General features: G+C 34.5%; 2 protein-coding genes across 3 annotated transcripts; one reads left to right on the forward strand and one right to left on the reverse strand.

The window, feature by feature from the left end:
- Positions 365–1,776, reverse strand: LOC104724315 (ras-related protein RABG1-like). The gene is made up of 7 exons (XM_010442775.1): positions 1,621–1,776; positions 1,489–1,515; positions 1,295–1,394; positions 1,070–1,216; positions 877–957; positions 671–810; positions 365–582 (listed from the first exon to the last, which is right to left on the reverse strand). Exons 1-7 carry the CDS (start codon positions 1,674–1,676, stop codon positions 504–506), a joined length of 630 nt encoding a protein of 209 aa, XP_010441077.1. The 5' UTR covers positions 1,677–1,776; the 3' UTR covers positions 365–503.
- Positions 3,766–5,684, forward strand: LOC104724316 (vesicle transport v-SNARE 11-like). Of its 2 annotated transcripts, none has more exons than XM_010442776.1 (6): positions 3,766–3,874; positions 4,070–4,222; positions 4,510–4,568; positions 4,645–4,827; positions 4,910–5,080; positions 5,337–5,684. In XM_010442776.1, exons 2-6 carry the CDS (start codon positions 4,129–4,131, stop codon positions 5,499–5,501), a joined length of 672 nt encoding a protein of 223 aa, XP_010441078.1. In that variant the 5' UTR covers positions 3,766–3,874; positions 4,070–4,128; the 3' UTR covers positions 5,502–5,684. The 2 variants fall into 2 exon arrangements, with proteins under 2 accessions (XP_010441078.1, XP_010441079.1); XM_010442777.1 differs by lacking the exon at positions 3,766–3,874 and adding an exon at positions 3,907–3,973.

Genomic DNA, 19,682 nt, shown 5'->3' on the forward strand with positions numbered 1-19,682 from the left:
TACTTATATATAGTGCCAATGCAATATATCGAACCAAAAATTGTGCTTGGAATCAATGTTTTAGGAATCCAACCGGAGTTTTCTGAGTTTTTTTTCAAAATATCATGAAAAACAAGTGTAATAATTAGGAAATATCTAGTTTGTGTGGGAGATGTTCCAAGCAAAACATATATAGAGAGCAAAATAAATAACATTTTTGTATGCTTTGGTAAGCGATTTATGTGTGTTTGGACTTTGGAGAGGAACACATCGATCAGTATTAAACTTAATTAAGAGATATAACGTTTTTCCTGGAACTAAATAAATCGATGAAGTAGATGCGTAACGTATTGCTTAACATTCTTTTTTGTTTCTGACAGCAAAATAAGAACTTTTTATCGGCATATATGGGCCTTCACTTCATTATGTAAATAAGTGTTATATGGAAGCACGTACAATCTTTAAATCCCTTGTTTTGAAATAATATAACAAACAACATATGGTACGCGCGGTAGTCGATTACTTCAGCAAGAACAACGTATTGGCTTCTCCTCCAGTGGTGTGCTTATCTGTATGGGCATCTGTATGGGCACATATATGGGCCTTAAAGAGACAAAAATATGAAAAACCTTAATAAATCATTGGTTTTTTATCCGTTCTAAAAAGATCTACATGTAGTATATACACTCACAAATAATGCTCATTTGAGCGAGCCTTGTTGGCCATCTCCAGAAAAGCTTCTTCTACATTGGTTTTTTCCTTTGCCGAAGTCTCAAAGTGTGTTATATTCTCCTTTGAGCCACACCATTGTTCTGCTATCTCTTTTGCAACCTGCGTAAATAAGAATTTAGATGGATCTAGAGAGAAGTTTTGATTGAGAGGATATGTCAAGCTTACAACTCGGGGTTTTCCGGTGTTTATATCAATCTTGTTGCCCACCAAGACAAAGGGAAACTTGCTAGGTGTCATTGGATTTGCCTGAAAGTTATGAGGAATTTGAGTTAGAGTGATTTTAAGTACTCCAGAGAATAGATGATGATAACTGTAATTTCCTGCGCAAGAACCTAACAAAGAAACGGTTATGTGCAACCTGTTTGATGAACTCGGCGTGCCAGTTGTCGATAGATTCAAACGTTTTGAAAATATTCACGTCGTAGACAAGAACGCAACAATCTATGTCCCGATAGAACCTTGATGGTATACTGTTAAATCTTTCTTGTCCGGCCGTATCCCAAATCTGTGTAAAGGGAAAAAGAAGTATTTTTTGAATAAAAATAGATTAAATTTGTGGAGTAAGGGATTTTAATAAATTTACTTGTAAACTGAAAGTTTTTTCTGCGATACAAATCTCCTTGGTGATAACATCTACGTATACTGTAGATTGATGTAGCTGCTTGAAATCCTTGTTATTGTATCTTGGACCACAAGTTAGGGTTTCTTACAAAGATGGAGATATAGAAAAAGAGGTAATGAAAAGATTGAAATGTGCTTTAATTCTAAAGAGGATACCGGTTCAACAGTGTTGTTTTGCCTACCCTGCATAAAGAGTTAGAAAAGAGAAAGAAAACAAAAAATATAGGTTAACACTAGTTCTTGAAAAGAGAGTCTCGAAAACTTTAGATAAAATTTTAATTAGTATACCCGCTATCTCCGAGGAGAATGATCTTAAGCTTTTTCGGTACATTCCAAGAATTCATTTTCCATAAGCACAAGAAAAAAAGTCTATGAGATTGTTCTCCGATTCTATTTCTGGCTTTTTTGGAGAGAGACAAAGAAGTCTACTATATATTGTTTTTATCATCTACGACATTGTCTAACAATTTTTATTTGCTTATAATTTTAGGAGAGAACGGGCCCTTTATATGTTTAAACCGAAGAGAAAATGTATGTCCACCATGCTCACGGATCACAAAATTTTACAGTAAAAAATTTATCATTCATCACATCCTGAAATGAGTTGTTGATTTTTATTAAATTTTGACATGTGTCAAAAACTAATATGTGTACTAGAAAAAATTATATGATTTGTGTAATTTTTCATTATAAAAATATTAACTTATAAGAAAATCAGTTGCATGCAAAAAAAGAAATTCAAATGCCAATATCGACATTGATTTAGTTGATGCAGATGGCAGATGCAACTAACCCCTTTTTTCTTTGAGATATCTGTCAATATATAAAATGATAAGATAGAATTATTATAAATTAAGGAAAGTCCCAATCTATATAATAATGAACTCTGAAAATGTCTTCTATACGGTTGCATATTTTCATCTTAAAATCTCGTAATTATTTTGTTTTAATAATTTGAAAAAATATTTTTTTTTATAATTATGTCTTTTTACAAAGTTGGATCTATTCATTTAGCATTTTATCTTTTTACCATATTTTCTTTGTATTTTTCATCACAATTTTTTTGTTCTAAAAGTTGTGTTTTTTTTTCCAAACAATTGTATCTATTTAAATTTTCATGTTTTTTTCACTCTGTATATTTTTCTTGCTTCTTAGATAGAAACTCAAGTTAGCAAAATGTCCTCTTTTTAACAACAATTATATATATTCAATATTTTTGTAATTTTTAGCTATATTTTTCTTTTTCTTTTATAGATAATTTATTTTATTGTTAAGGAGAATATGGAAATGATCGAATTAATGGAGAATATGAGAATAATATGAATACGGTTGAGTTAAGCAGGAACTAATATGAATAGGATTCTGCACAAGATTCTGTAGTTTTGACTGTCAAGGATTATGTATATAGGATTATAATTTACGAATAGGACATGTGAGATAAGTCGATTATGAATAAAATTTGTATTTATATATTTTTATGTAATAATACAATAAGAAATAAATTAGTGCATACCTTTATCATTAATGACATGTTCACACGATTTCAAAAGAAAGAATTGTGAGTTCGCTACAAAAATTATTATTATAAAAACCCCAACATACACCTATTGAATTAAGGTGGTAAGTTCTTCTTCAGCAAATGACATCTCTTATAGAAGTATTAAAAAAAATAAAATTAAAAAAAATCAACGGTAAATTACTGGACAACTAGTAATAAGAATAAAACAAAAAAGCAACGACCGAAAAGGGCGTAGATTATTGCTGAAAGGGTGTAGAAGTAGAACTCATCTTTTTTTGGGATAAAATATCGGTTGAGTTGAGATTTTTATAAAAGTAAATGAGATTAGGGTCGTCTTCATATCGATAAGGAAGGAAGAATTCAAGAACTTCAGCTGTAATACTATGGTCAGTCCCGGGAGATGGGTCGAAACTTCAGATTTGTCAACACTAATAAAGTAATTAATTTAAATTTTTTTTAACAAAATACTAGTAATGATTCACTGGGTTTATGACAATCAAATTTTAAATTATGAAGTAGACGGAGTAGTCGAAGATAATTGGAAAGCATAGGTATCGACCGATATACCCTAGTTCCATTTTTAAAACGTTTTTGTTGTCCCTAGTTGCTGAAATTTGTTAATTAAAAGTCAATAACGAATACACTAGTGTATAATCCAATATTGTTGTCGCCAAAGAAATGTAGTAGGTGCGCATTAGAGCCGTCTAGTTACAATAAATCATAATTCTCCAAATCATAAATCATAATCAATAGCAAACGAAGAATGAAACAACTTGACGTTTTTTTTGTTTTGTTTTTTTTAAAACAACTTGAAGTTATACATAAAAAACAATTAAAAAGGAAGTCACGTATTATTTGAATAATTCTTAACATTACGAGTTCTTATATTTTCGTCATATTCCTTTCAGATTAAATATTGTTTCATATAATTATCATTTGAACTCCCTCGTCTCTTTTATCAAAAGAAAAAAGAAACAAAAAAGTTTCTTTCGTCTAGTATTTGTATTGGTTCACTTGATATCGGTGATTTTAACTCTCTCTCTTTTTCTCTATTTCCTGCTAGGGTTTTGGTAGTTTTAGACATCAATGACCTATAATAATGTTTTCTTCTTCTAGTCCCGTGTAATAGATCTTATTGATGGTTCCGGTTAATGTGATTTATAGAGGCTTTAGTGATCGTAGCTAATACAGTGTTGTGTTTTTTTCTCTTTCGATCAGGTTTGCGAATACAGATTGAGTTTCATCATCGTTGAGTTTGCTGATTCTGCTTCTAAACAATGACTGATGCGTTCCACGAATACGAGCAGCAATATTTTATGCTCTGGGAAAATCTTATAGAGAAGGTTTCCTCCGCGTTTGTGCTTTATGGAGGTAAATTGATATCTTCATTCTCTGCCTTAGTTTTTTTTGGTGGACCGATATAAGTTCGAATCTTAGGTCTAGAAACCATGTTAAACTACGNAAAAAAAAAAAAAAAAAAAAAAAAACCATGTTAAACTACTAGTAGTTAAACTCGTGATCTTGGAGAAAGTTCATTAGTTTCCTTTGGTAAATGGAGAAATATTTAAAACTTTGAAACCATCTTAAATGTTTGAAATCTTGTTAGGCATATTTTAGTTTGTGCTTGACTTAATTTTAGATCATCATTATATATGCAGAAAAAAAGAAGGAGAAGCTCTCTGAAATAACATCTGATCTTGGAAGTGCAGAGAAATTGGTATGTGATTGGAATTGAATATAGAAGTCTTCTATTATCCATTTTGTCAAAAAAAAAAAATTGTTTTTACATACAGATTTGGAAAATGGATCTTGTAGCAAGTAGCCTTGCAGCAAATGTTAAATCCATCCTCCTTGTCAAGTTAAGGGAAGCCATTTCTAATCTGAAAAGTCTTAAACGTAAAATCAAGAAAATCACATATGAAAACGTGGACGCTTCTACTGACTTGCTTAGACCTGTTATGGCTGACAAAAAAGCGGTATGTATGGACTTGGTATCTAATCCGTTTCCTGCCTAGTTAAACATATGTTGATGTATACTCTTTTATTAATTGAGATAAGGCTTCAGCTGATCAAAAATCAAGATTGAGTAATTTGACCAAGGATTTGAGTAGAACAACAGACAGAATAGATGACAGTCGAAGATTAATGCATGAGACAGAAGAATTTGGTGTCTCAATACTCCAACGCTTGCAAAGTCAAACACGGTCTCTCCAATGCACCCAAGAAACGGTATTTGCTTTCTGCCAGACTTTTCTCGTACTCCACGAATCATTCCTTCACTCATATAGGTTATATATTACACAACAGCTTAACTTACTTTATAGGAGTGCAATTAACGTACTCGAACAAGATTCTTCAGAATTTCATCATAAAAGTCTTCTAACAAAACAATTATATGTTTTATAAATATTGCATGAAACTTCCTAATATTTTGAGAGAGTCTTGGTGGCCTCGCTTTTGACCAATATTTGGAACGTTATTACAGCTTCATGGAATAGATGAAAACGTCATAGAGAGCGAGGCGATCTTGGCATCTATGAAAGGAACAGACTTGTCTGTGGCCACTGTCGCTGTGGCCATTGTTGCTGTGGCCGTTGTTGCTGTGGTCATTGTCGCTGTGGCCATTGTCGCTGTCGCCATTTTCATTTGATTCTGATTCTTATTTAAACTTGTTTCATCCTGACCAAATGTGTATCACTGAACAATTGTTGTGTTCGTTTGTGAAGTTGTGTCTTTTCTCTCTTTTGTATTCTTAACGTGACTACGTGTGGAACAAGTAACTCTTATTGATTGTTCATATATGATTCATGATAAGGTTAGTTTTGGTGCTACATTTCATACTAATGGTTTTGTCTTTATAAAATTTAATTAAATGGTTTTTTGTTTTAGTTATATATATAGATATAATATTCCACTCTATTTAAGTTTGAGTGGTAGGTTTCATTCTAATGACTTTCTTCTAATTTTTATATCATATATTATTTAATTTTAATAAAAAATATAATTTCATATTGGTTTAATCTCAAGGACCAAATTTTATAATTAAGTCCTTTTTGCTTCCAACCAAACACTTCAACCTCAAACTTTAATAAAATAAAGATCATAATTGTTGGAAATGAATTTCTCATAACAAGTTTCTGAAAATTGCATGTTTGTGACTGTGACTTTCCAGCGACTTTCCGGCCACATCCCGGTCAAATGGCTGAACGAAATTGTCGGATTGATAGTGCAATGAAAATCTGGTAACAACTAGTACAAGATGGTATACTCATATATCCAAAATAGAGTTGATTTGAATGAGAAATAAAGGTGTGAAGTGACCTACTTGGGATGTTTAGAAAAATGTCTCACATCGGAAATGGGGAGTGTTTGCCATTTAGTTTCAAAAGTGTGTAGGATGAAGAGGGAATATTTCCACATGCGTGCCGAACTAAATCGAACCGAGCCGGCCTGGGTGTCTCTCTTCGGCTTTTGGGCTTTTGGAAATTCTTGCCTCGCCGAATATTTTTTGGAGCATTGTTAGGCCCATCTCTCTTTGGTAAAAAACTTGGAATGAAATCCAAGTAACTTGCAAAATACACTGAGAATATTCCCTCGGAACCCTACCTCTTTCCACTATATAAAGAGGCAAGTGCACAACTGTTCATTATTTCTCACGCGATAAAACATAACAACTCACAGTTCTAAAATCGCCTCTATCGCTTGCTTCGTCCAAGTAAGTTCTTGTTTAGTTGTTTTGAGAGTATATCGTAGATCAAGTTCGCTTGAGTCTATTACTTGTGTGCTCGAGTATTAGTTCGTGGTCGGTTGTATCATGAGATTCATAAATCCTGATTGTAAAAAAACACTTACGACCGATTTATTGAATTAAGAAAAAAATATCATATTTCATCTCCATGATTTATATTAGGGTTTGTTGGAGAATTAGTACATTTTTTAAACTTAATAGGTTTTTTAGTATTTTTACTATTCACAATTGGGAAAGTATGTGTGTGTGTAATAGAGGATGAGAGATGTGTATGTAATAGAGAGCGGGCTCCACCAACAAAAAAATAGGGTGTGAGATAGAGAACAATGTGGGACTCTTTTGTGAGATAGAAAATTGTGAGAGAGATTAAAAAAGAGGTGTTTGTGTGGATGAGAGAGAAAAAGAAAAAATATTTTAAATTTTTTTTATCAAATCTTCTCTTATTTAGTTATTCAAATATTTGATAATATATATATTTTTAGAATATTTTATATTCAAAAACATTGTTTTTCTTTATAATTGACATACATTTAATAGAGAAAAATACATTATACATCAAACAACCGCTCCTTACTCACCATAATCTAACGGGTAGCGGTACAAAAAGATTGAATTCTCAAAAAAATGATGAGTGCGTTGTTGTAGGAATATGGGTTAGCCCAAAACATGTGGAGCGGGAAGGGGGGGGTGAGCTTTGCTTATCACTATTTACATCCTCAACAAGATACTGCATAAGGTGACTAACAAGTCACTGGATGAACTTTGGAAAGATACAATATCTTTGTATAAATACCTCAAAGTGTGGGGTGCCTAGCAAAAATGGTTGTACCACCTCCTAAAAATGTCACAATTGGGACTAAGATCATAGATTGTATCTATCTTCATCGGATATGCGCACAACAGTAGTGCGTATCGATTTATGGTTTATAAATTAGATATTCTAAATATCCATGTGAATACAGTTACGGAATCAAGAAATGCATCATTTTTTAAACACATTTTTCTTTGTATAAAAACTCAAAAAAAACGGACTCATGAACAACAAGATGCAACGATCTCATAAGGTAAAGACAATACTTTGAGTACTATTATTGTTGAAACAGAACCAGAACTTAAATGATTAACCTAGACGAAGCAAAAGAGCTCGAAAAGGTAAATCGTTCGGTGAAGATGTTCTAATGTCGTTTCTAGCTTAAAAAATGTACCAAAAACTTATTTAGAAGTCATGTCTACACCTGATCCACCTTATTGGAAGGAAGCAGTCAAAATTGAATTAGAATCTATCTTGTAACATCATACTTACGAGATAACAGATCTACCCCAAGGCTCCAAACCTAAGGGGAGTAAATGGATTTTCACGATAAAACAAAAAAATCAATGGTGATACATATTCACCGTAATGAGAATAACTTCAAGGAGGATGCTCATAGGCATTGCAGCCTTGAGAGATCTTGAAATCCATCAAACGAATGCAAAAACTGCCTTTCTAAATGGAGATTTGGAAGAGAAAATTTACATGAACCAACCTGAAGGGTTTGATATCTGAGGACAAGAACACAAAGTGTGTAAACTTGTGTAGTAATTATATAGACTCAAACAGGCTCTGAAGAGAAGTTTTACATTGTGATGATGTCTAATGGTTTTAGCATTACTGAATGCAACAAATGCATATACCTCAAAATTACTCCAACAGGGTATATTTTGTTATGCTTATATGTAGATGATATGCTCATCATTGGGAGCAACAAAGATATCATAAATCAAACAAAAAATATGCTTAAAAGACATTTTGACATTAAAGACTAGGGTTTAGCATATGTTATTTTGGGGATATAAATCATAAGAATTGATGAGGGCATTATCTTGTCTCAAATCCACTATGCTGAAAAGATATTGGATCGATTCAAGCATTACTCAAATAGGACTGCAAAAACTTCAGTAGATCCTCAACTTCACTTGATCAAAATTTTTGGTGAACATGTACAATAGGTGGAATATGCAATAGTAATTGGCAGTCTGAAAATGTACTTATTCGCCACACAAGCAATCCATGACATAAGCATTGGAAGGCTATAACTAGAGTTTTGGACTATCGACGATATACCAAAGATTATGGCTTGCACTATGGTCGATAAATCGAAGTTTTTGAAGGTTACAGTGATGCCAACTGGATCGCAGACTCCAGGAACTCAGAATCCATGAGTGGATACGTTTTTACACTTGGAGGTGCAGTAGTATCCTGGAAATCTTCCAAACAAACCCTAGAGGCTAAATCAACCATGGAATCTAAATTCATAGCAATGGATATAGCTGTAGCGGAAGCAAAATGGCTTCATAATTTCTTAGAAGACATCCCACTGTGGGGGAAACATGTGCATGCAATATATGTACAATGTGATAGCAAATCGGCTATAGGAAGGGCACATAGTACCATGTATGATAGTAAATATCTTCACATCAGACGAAGACATAAGACTATTAGACAATTTATCTCAACTAGAGTCATTACGATTGATTACATCAAGTCAAAAGACAACCTAGCGGATCCATTTACAAAAGGTTTGACACGAGATCAAGTTACAAAGTCGTCAAGAGGAATGAGTTTAAAGCCTACTACTTGAGAAGAGGTTTGATGGTAACCCCACCTATTAAGATTGTAGATCCCATGACGTAGATTCAAAGGGACAACTAAATCAAGCTAAATATGCTAAGAGTATTGACATACTGTTATCTTCTCCTGGTTCCTAAAATGATGTACAATGCTTCTTTTATGTGTAGAGGTTAAGCATATGCTTTTAATGATTTGAAATCTAGCTTTTTAAAATATGTGAAGTACTTACAAAATATTTCTTTAGTACAAGCAGCTAATAAATCACCTTGTGAGTGTCAAATGGGGATGTTTCTACGAGAATGTCTTAGGATATACTCTCCATGTTCACTCATGATTATTCAGGCATGTTCAAGGCCACAATAAACACAATAGAGAACCTCGTTCTACAAGAAAATGAAGTTGTGTTATACATGCTGTCTAAGTTTACATAAAACTCATGATGGTTATCAAGACATCATGTTCACCATTTTGCCGAGTCTAGTACAAACAATGAGTATGTTCAAAGCTGAAAAACGCCAGCAACTTAGATACAATTAGTTTTCACATATACTCTCGATGGTCTGTCTAGTCTAGCTAGTTATGTCAGTCCATAGGGTTAGTTAAGTCGACATATGTTTAGGCTTATTTCTATTCATGTGGGGGATTGTTGGAACTAAATTTCTCAAAACAAGTTTCTGAAAATTGCAGGTTTTCTGACTATGACTTTTTCGGCCAAATTCCGGCCAATGGTTGAACGGAAATGTCGGGTTGATAGTGCAATGGAAAGTTGGTAATGATTACTACAATATGGTATACTCATACGTCCAAAACGAAGTTGATTTGAATGAGAAATAAAGTTGTGGAGTGAACCACTTGGGAAGTTTGAGAAAATGTCCCACATCAGAAATGGGGAGTGTTTGTCACTCCCTTATATATGGTTTCACTCTCATCTAGTTCAAAAGTGTGTAAGAGAAAGAGGGGAGGTTCCCACACGCGCGCCGAAACAAACCGAACCGAACCAGATCAGGCCAGGCACGGACTTTAGGCATCGCTCTTGGGCTCTTGGAAATTCTCGCATCGCTGAGTATTTTTTGGACCGTTGTTAGGCCCCCCCTCTTTTTGGTAAAGACTTGGAGTGAACTCCAACTAACTTGCGAAATACTCTAAGATTATTTCCTCGGAACCATACCTTATTGTACTATATAAATAGGCACAACCTCTCATATTTCTCACGCGCTAAAACATAACAACTAGCTCATAGTTCTAAAATCGCCTCTCTCTCGTGCTTCATCCAATTTATTTCTTAGTTTAGTTGTTTCAAAAGTATGTCGTAGATAGATCAAGTTTGGCTTGAGTCTATTATTTGTGTGTTCGAGTATTAGTCCATGATCGGTTGTATCCTATAATTTATAGATCACTATTTTCCGAAAGCACTTACGATCAATTTATTGATTTAAAGAAAAAAATATTATATATTGCCTCCTTAATTTATATTACGCCTTGAAATTATATTATTGTAATTTGTTCATGATTTAGTTATCTCAATAAAATTCGCATATTTTTTCAATTTCATTTTTTTGCTCCTATAATACTGAGCTAGCTTCTTTTAAGCTTTAAAATAAGGGAAATTGGCAAAACTAACACACACAAAAATTATATTTAACTTGATAACCATTATAACCATCAAAAAGTTATATAGGGTATATTTTGTGTATTATTGACAATTGTATCCTTCTTACCATCACCCTTACACCACAATCACCAGCCACCGTCCACCACTCCAACCACCGCTCCGGCCAGCCACCGCCCACCACTCCGACCACCGCCCCAGCCAGCCACCGCAGGTCAACCACTTCCGGCCAGCCATCGGTGGTCAACCACCGTCGGCCAACCACCTACGGCCAACCACCGCCGGCCAACCACCTCCGGCCAACCACCACCGGCCAGCCACCGCCGGCCAGCCACCTCCGGCCAGCCACCTCTGGCCAGCCACCTCTGGCCAGCCACCTATGGCCAGGCCCTGCTGGTCAGCCACCGCCGACCAATTACCGCCGGCCAGCCACCTCCGACCAACCACCGCCGGCCAACCATCTCTGGCCAGCCACCACTGCCCTCCACCACTATTGATAATTTTGCACTACCCTCATCCTAATCTTCTAATTTTTTTAAATATAGTGTTATTTACTACTATAGTTTTTTTTTAATTTTGGTTACTGGACTAATTCACCCTTAAAATAAATACTTTTAAACATATGAAAACAAATAAAAACAGGACCATATGTCGCAAAAATAAACTGTTAAATGTCATAATAATATAACTTTTTTTTTTAACATAATAATATAATATTTAAGATGTAACTGAGAGTCGTACTTCGACATATGATACGTATACGAAGGTCAAAGACAAATTATTAATATATATATATATATATATAATAGTTTTGAGATGATAAATATAAAGCTCAATTCTCATAAATACCATTAAAAATATATGTTTTTTTAAAATTACCACAAAATTGATTTAAAGTTTTAATACTAAAAGTTAATTCCTAAATCCTAAATACTAAACCTTATTTTCTAAAAACTATACCCTAAAACTAAATTTGTTAATTCAAACCTATAAAAAAAATTATACACCCTTGAAATTTTTTTTTTGTGTGTTTGTGGTATTTTTGAAAAAAAAAACTTTTGTGGTATTTTTGGAAGAAGAAAAACTAAAGAGTGGTATTTTTGGAAAACAAAACTGTTTTAATAGCATTTTTAGGAATTCCTCAAATAGAAATTAGTCAAAAAAAAAAAAACATAAGAACGAAAGTTTCACCTTGACCTCCAATTTATATCGACTTGACTTGGCTTGAATACTAAATTAAGATAAGTTTCATATGATCGCAAAATTTTAATATAGTTCTAAGGGATTGAAAAATTGTATTAGTTTTAATCAAATAAGCATCACCGTAATAATCTCTGTGATCAGACCATATTCATATCACAAGAGACAAGAGTTACCTATGGTATATCTTGATGTATCATCTTAAGCCTAGAATGAGAGAAAGAGGCATTTGCATAGCCAAAGATAACTTGCCGGCCGGGCTCGCTTTTTCTCATTAGATAAAGTAGAACAAAAAATCAACGATATATGTATATATATACACACATATGAAAATTGAATAAATTATAAAGAATAAAGTTAGATTCAAAGCTGTCGGCAAGTCATCCTTGGCTGAACAACAATGGCCTTTTTCCCACATTCAAGGCCTCAGATGATTCACACCTTCATACATCTTCATTTTTATTCCTATCCAGAACTATGTAATATATATTTCTCGAACCTTAATATTTTTTTGGACAACGAAAGTGAATTTTTCTAAATAATAAAATATAAACCTAAATAACCAAAAAAATATGAGAGCAAAAGAGGCGTTTGTGAATTGTGAGTGTTGTTGTTGTTCCAAAATGTTTGGAAAAAAATAGTTGAAGCAAATGAGAATATATAGAGTAATAAGACATTTGGAAAATTGGTAGATAGATTTAAGAAAAAAAAAAAAAGAGAGAGACATTTGGAGAAAAGATGAAAAGATCATTCAAGTTTGTAAGTGGCATTGTCTTGCTCGCTTGAATTAAACCTATTTGAAGGTGTTTCGTACTTACTGATTTTTCTACCAGTTTCCAATTGCTCATTAATGTTTTGGTTTCGATGCATAGGCTCGTCTTCCAATAGCTAATTCGTACATTTATAACAGTTTTATAGTACTCCTAGTCTTGAATAAATATTTCTAAGTTTATATTTTACTTCCCCGAGAGGAGCATGCAGCAATATGCGTATTATATAAATAGACAATGCACGTAGGAGTTGTACTATGCATATAAACTTATTCTGCTAGTAAAATGCATATGAAATTATTAAGTGTTTTTTTGTCAAGTAATTATTAAGTTTTATAATTTGTAATATAAAAAAAATTGTAATGTATAATTAAAGGAAAACAGGAAATCAGCTATTATGTTTTCTTGTAAAAAACATCAATAAAGTAAAATAGATATTAAACAAGATAAACACAAACTTCAAGTTAATTTCGAATATACCATTTCTTACANTATATATATATATATATATATATATATATATATATATTAATACACACATTTAACCAGTGGAGAATTGAAAAGGTAAAATAGTACAATTGTATAATATGAAATAGACTGTCGAAGTAAATAGAGTACTGACTAAGGAGGTGTGTACTTGAAAAAGTATAGAGTTATGTGAAGTCGATGTCATACATGTACACTTTTACATATCTAATTTAAATAGAAACACGTCCTATTTTCCCCCATAACTATGACATCGTATTACTTCTACGCAGAATTTAAACCTCGTCCTATAGATTCTTCTGTAAACTATTGTAAACCTATATTCCCGCGATTTTATAGTTTTCATGCATTTCCTCTCCAAAGTATTAGATATCATCTATTCGCCCATGAGAATGGGTTAATACGGTTTACTGTTGGTTTATTATTTGCTCGATCAACTAATAATCCCGTTTAACCGGCTAAACCCAATTTCAACCCGATTACAATCCGATTTGAAGACTAAACCAGTAATAACCAAAAACAAAACCTCCAAATCGAACTTTCCTCTCATTTATGAACCCTAGTTTCAAAACCCCCAAATCGATTTATCTATCTCTCGAAGAACCCTAAAATCAAAACCCCAAATTCGATTTCTCAATTCGTTTCTCTTATTCAATCTCTCGACGATGGATTTAATCCTCGCAGAAGATAATCCTCCTGTAGAAAGAGATCACGATCCAGAGGCAGAAGATCGAGATGAATCTTTTGTCGACATGCTTGCCAAAGACTTTACCGAAGACGAACAATCGATCCGTCACGATGTGTACCCAGAAACCGACGACGAGGCTGAAGGTCGTGAAGATGATGGTCAAGTGAGAATGCGAACACCCATTATTCGTGGTGATGGGATTATGTACAAAGGCCAAAAATTCTACAATGGAATCTCGTTCAAGGAGTGTGTCACCGACTATGCACTGCTAACAGGTTCCAATCTGAAGCAATACAGATATGATAGAGATGCAATTGGGTTTAAATGTGTTGGTGCTAAGGGAAAATGTGGGTTTCAAGTGTATGCTGCATCTCTCGGTGATGATCCTTTCTGGAGGATTATAGTGTACAAGGGTGAACATATATGTATCCCTAATGGAGAGTGTGAGATGTTTACGGTCCCAGTGATAGCTAGGATATTTCATGATAAGATTAGGGAAGAACCAGAATATTACATGCATGCGAAGATGGAAAAGATTGTCATGGAGAAGTGGAAGATATCAGTTACTAGGCCTCAATGTCAAGCTGCTAGGAGGAAGGCATTGGGATGGATCTCGTCGGAGTATGATACTCAATTTGCACGTCTCCGAGATTATGGTGCCGAGATTATGGAATCAAATGCAGGTTCTGTTGTGGATATTGATACCATGAAGAATGATGCTGGTGAGGATGTATTCAACCGGTTTTATGTCTGTTTTGATGTTCTTAGAAGAACATGTAAAGCTAGTTGTAGACCAATCATAGGAGTTGATGGATGCTTCTTAAAAGAAAAGATTAAAGGGCAGTTATTGGCGGCATTAGGCAGAGATGCAGACAATGCTATATATCCAATAGCATGGAGCGTTGTTCAAGTTGAGAAAACTGATAATTGGCAATGGTTTGTGAATAGGTTAAAGATTGATCCAGACTTAGGTGATGGAGATGGTTACATTATCATGTCAGATCGGCAAAAGGTATGTGTTTTGTATATGTTAAATAATCAACTCATTTGATAAAGCTCTAACATAATCATGTTTTCTCTGTTTTAGGGGTTGATAAAAGCTGTTGAGTTGGAGCTACCAAAGGTGGAGCATCGAAAATGTGTTAGACACATTTATGGGAACCTAAAGAAGAGTCATCCTAACAAAAAGCTTCTAAAGAAACACCTCTGGGATCTGGCTTGGAGCTACAATACCACAAAGTATGATCAGAACTTGGAGAGGATACACGCATACGACTCAAAGGTGTATGAAGATGTTCTGAAGACAAAACCGAAGACTTGGTGCAGGGCCTTCCACAAGCTTGGAAATTACTGTGAAGATGTTGAGAACAACTCCATCGAGTCCTTCAACAATACCATCAAAGGCAAGAGAAAAGCCATTTATGGCTATGCTAGAGATGGTTAGAAAGCTTGCCATGGTGAGGATTGCTAAACGGTTTGCCTTTCTAATGATCACAAAGGTTAGTATTTTCATTACTCTATGTGGTATGCATATGAATCATTATTATCGATTCACATTATTTTCATTTCTGTGTTAGGCATCTGTACTCCTTATGTTAAACGGTTCCTTGCTAAAGAACATGAGAAAGCTTCTGAGTGCTTTGTGAGTTATGACAAGCATAGAGTCTGTTTAAGAACAATGAGGTGTACCTGCATGAAGTATCAAATCTATGGAATTCCCTGTGAACATGCATATGGAGTTATTCTTTAAAAAACTCTCGAACCTAAAGATTATGTGTGCCAATGGTTCAGAACTGCTAAATGGAAGCAGAATTACCAAGACGGCTTGATTCCACAAAGAGGTCCACGCTTTTGGCCTTCCACCGGAGGTAATGTGTGCATGCACCACCTCCTAAAGAGGATAACAACACTAAGGCAGACAAGAAGAGGAATAAGGGGGTTAATGAATCGCCTACCAAGAAGAAACCAAAAGAGAAGAAAAGGATCATGCACTGTGGGATTTGTGGTGTAGCTGACCATAACCGTAGGTTCCACCAGAAGCAAAATGCAACACAGGTTAGTATTCTGTTTTGGTTATGATTCAGATTATGGTTTGATTTGTGTTGGATCGGATGAGTCAACATGTTGGTTTTAAATGTAGGCTACTCAAGGTGAACCTTCTCAAGGGACTTTGACTCAAGAGAACTAATGGTAGAAGTACAAGGAGGAGTAGGAGTAGGAGTAGGAGTAGAAGGAATTATGACAATGTTATGAAAGAGAATCACAAGGAGGATTGGTCTGTTTTTGTATGAATGGTCTTATTGTGATGGAACCTTATTGATGTCTTTTGTTATGTTGGAACCTTATTGATGTCTTTTGTTATTGGTGAACCTATGTAAGTGTCTTAGAACCATAATGTCAGTATTTTGGAACCTTTTTCTCTCATCCATTACAAACACCAAATACATAACAACCAACCAAACATGATCATACAACCAACCAAATATGATCATAAACCAATTTTCTCATGATCATACAACCTTATTAATGTTACTAGCTCATCCTGAAATCTTAAATAGACCAAACATGATCATACAACCAAAAACTATCACAACTATCATCATCTTCATCCTTGCTCTCAATTCTGATTTTGCATCTTCAACCCTCTCAAATAGCTCTTTCTCAATCTCCATATTCATCTTCTTCTCAATCTCCATTTCCATTTGTAGTTTTGCAGTGTGAAGAGTCAGAGACTCTACCTCATCCAACAGTGCCTCATCAACCCACTTGAAGATGTGGTTATCATTCATAAGCTATCAACCACCATCACAACAATGAGAACAAATTCAACATATCACAAAGGTATATAGTCACATATGTACCTTCTTCGCAGCTGCATACCCACAACGAAAGTATCGTCGACAAGGATTTGTCTCCGATTTCGAATTTTTGGCAACGATCACTTCTCCACACCAACATCTCTTAGGCACGCCAACAACTTTACCTCGTCCTCTCTCTCGAACATTTGATGCACAAATCGAAGCTCCAGAGACATTGCTCATGATTTCCAGAACTTAATTTACGAGAATTTGATTTTTAAGGGTTTATACATTCAACATTTGGGGATATTCGTTTTAAGAAGAAGAACATCAATCAGGTCGGGTTGTAATTTTTACTCGGGTTTTAAATTTGTTTAAAACCAGGTTTAGGAGGATTTCTATCTGGTTAAGTTCGTAAACCGTCGAAACCCAGATTAAGGGGAAATGGCATGAAAACTATGAACTCACGAGGATATAGGTTTACAATAGTTTACAGGGGGTTCCAGAGGACGAGGTTTAATTTCTGCGTAGAAGTAATACGATGCCATAGTTATGGGGGAAATATGACGTGTTTCCAATTTAAGAACTTACATTTTAACAAATATAAAGTAGATGTACAATTCTCTTCCTCTTCCTTTCAGTTATCTTTTCTTCACCACTACTGTGTGTTCATCTGTTGTATATTGTCATGCTGTTGTTTATCTGAGTATAGAGGTGCAAATGGATTTGTTCATCAAAAATGATTTGACTATCCAAATGCCCAAAACAACTAATTCACATTTACCTGCATTCATTAATTTGACATATTTCTGTTATATTTACAGTGAAATACACAATATATAGAAATGGAAAATGAAACTACAAGATCATTTTTCGGTAAATTTGATCCACAGATTCAATAGAGTGTAACCTCTTACTATAGTGGCACTAGAAAACTCAATATATATATATAATTTATAAATTTTACGGTTTTGTTCTCTTTTCTCTCTCTCCAAAGCGACACTTTTTTCTTCTGTAACCGCTTCTGATCTCTATTGTTTCCAGCTGGCGCTGACTTCTCTGGCGTCGGTCAGCCCCTTTTCTCTTTTCAGTCTCTCCATTTATCTCTCTGTACAGTTTTTAGATAATTATTTTCGCAAATCCAGTTTCCAAATCCCCATCTTTTTCTCCTTTGGAAAAATGGTGTGTTCAGATCTGAGTCCGCCAACTTTACTGACACCACTCTTGAATTGTATGGCGTCTAATCACACCCAAAGTTCATCGGAGTCATGTTTTTGAGGCGGAAAAGGGTTGTGTTGGTTCGTCTCTGTCGCGGTTGGAGTTCTACCCAAACACGCGTTTTCATTTTTTTCTTGTCGAAGAGTGTATCTCTGACCTTACTCAAGCCTCAGCCCAAGAGTAATTGTGTCAGTTTATTTCCATCTCTGATTGATGGTTGTCTTTTCGTCTCCCATGTATGTCTGTTTCAATTTTATTTGTTTCTTTACTACATGAGAAACAGAGCTAAGATTAGGATTTGGGATCCGGGAAGGAATGTTAGTGATGCCATTGTTTCGGTGATGGATTTAAGACTGCATCGATTGGGCTATTGTTGTATTGGCGTTGCGTATTTAAATGAGGGCTTGATCACATTTAGGCGACAATATATTATTGGTAAGCGTCTGATCTGGAGGTTGAAGAATGATTTAACAGAGCATCGATGGAACTTTATTGTCATGATAGGGTCACAAGAAATTTGCATAGTGTTTGATGATGTTCATGTCACGATGTTGATCGAGTCTGTACAAGAGATGGAAACGACTTGGTTTATTCTCGTGGCAATCATTTTACATTTGCAGAGTCAAAAACTTATGACTATTCATATTTATCGCTTATTGGGTGTTATTGATGACGATGTTGAGCGGAGTGTGAGGTCAAACAAAGTATTGTGGCCTCCGATGAGCTTTAGAGTTTTGTTGAAGTTTATCAAGAAGACCTCTTCAAAGGATGGTACAATGGAGATTATTACTATATTGAAACTATTTGTGAAGAATATTACAAAGTCGAGATATCTCAAAAAGACTTTGGTACGGAAGCTTTGGTATCATTATGTCTATATTCTAGAATTATGTTTGGATACATTGGCTTTACAGTTAAGGTTCACAAAAAGAAAGTTCAGCCACAAGATGTTGCAAGCAGATCATAACAGAGAAAAATCAAATATGAAATTGGATAATAACTATTCTCATGAACGGTTAGCGAGTAAGGCTACTTTTCGGAAAGCATCGTCAATCTCCCTTCTGCTGCATTTTTTTTTAGTTTATGACGTATACATTCGCGTATATAATAATTGTGTTCAGTAATTATGTATAAGTCTTTGTAATTACGGTTCTTTGAATTTAACGAAAGTTTGATTTGTGAAAAAAAAAAAAAAAGAACTCAAAATATAAAACTATAATTATAAAAAGACTACTTGTTTACTGAAATATGACGATTGCTATAGTAAAAAAGTTTAATATTCACCGTAGTGTCTCGCATGTGGTTGTTAAGCCAGTCAAACTGATATTAACATTGTTAAGCCGGTAAATACGAAAAAAAAATTACTGTGTTCTCCATATAATTTTCTTCAACTGAGTTTCTATTATAAATTACTTGACGTACAAATTAAATATGTTTTTTTACTAAACTTGAGTGAAGAGAACACAGTAACTTGATCCATCTCTTTCTCGTTCCCCGGAAACAAACATCCCGTAACTCTTCGGTCCGAGAACGCAATCGCCATAAACACCAAAACACTCATCACCGCATGGACCTATATTATCAGCTTTGTAGTAAAGAAAAATGACCGTCGGGTGAATTTGTCCATGCGGTGATGAGTGTTTTGGTGTTTATGGCGATTGCGTTCTCGGACCGAAGAGTTACGGGATGTTTGTTTCCGGGGA

Source organism: Camelina sativa, chromosome 11, assembly GCF_000633955.1.
Source record: "Camelina sativa cultivar DH55 chromosome 11, Cs, whole genome shotgun sequence".
NCBI lineage: Eukaryota > Viridiplantae > Streptophyta > Magnoliopsida > Brassicales > Brassicaceae > Camelina > Camelina sativa.

What these genes read in the sequence shown, in the direction of transcription:
- LOC104724316 (XM_010442776.1), top strand. Translation starts at nt 4,129, where the DNA reads ATGACTGATGCGTTCCACGAATACGAGCAGCAATATTTTATGCTCTGG. An exon ending in TTGGAAGTGCAGAGAAATTG is followed by an intron (nt 4,569 to 4,644) that starts GTATGTGATTGG and finishes TTTTACATACAG; the next exon opens with ATTTGGAAAATGGATCTTGT. An exon ending in TTATGGCTGACAAAAAAGCG is followed by an intron (nt 4,828 to 4,909) that starts GTATGTATGGAC and finishes AATTGAGATAAG; the next exon opens with GCTTCAGCTGATCAAAAATC.
- LOC104724315 (XM_010442775.1), bottom strand. Translation starts at nt 1,676, where the DNA reads ATGAATTCTTGGAATGTACCGAAAAAGCTTAAGATCATTCTCCTCGGA. An exon ending in ACACCGGAAAACCCCGAGTT is followed by an intron (nt 811 to 876) that starts GTAAGCTTGACA and finishes TTATTTACGCAG; the next exon opens with GTTGCAAAAGAGATAGCAGA. An exon ending in CGCTCAAATGAGCATTATTT is followed by an intron (nt 583 to 670) that starts GTGAGTGTATAT and finishes TGTCTCTTTAAG; the next exon opens with GCCCATATATGTGCCCATAC.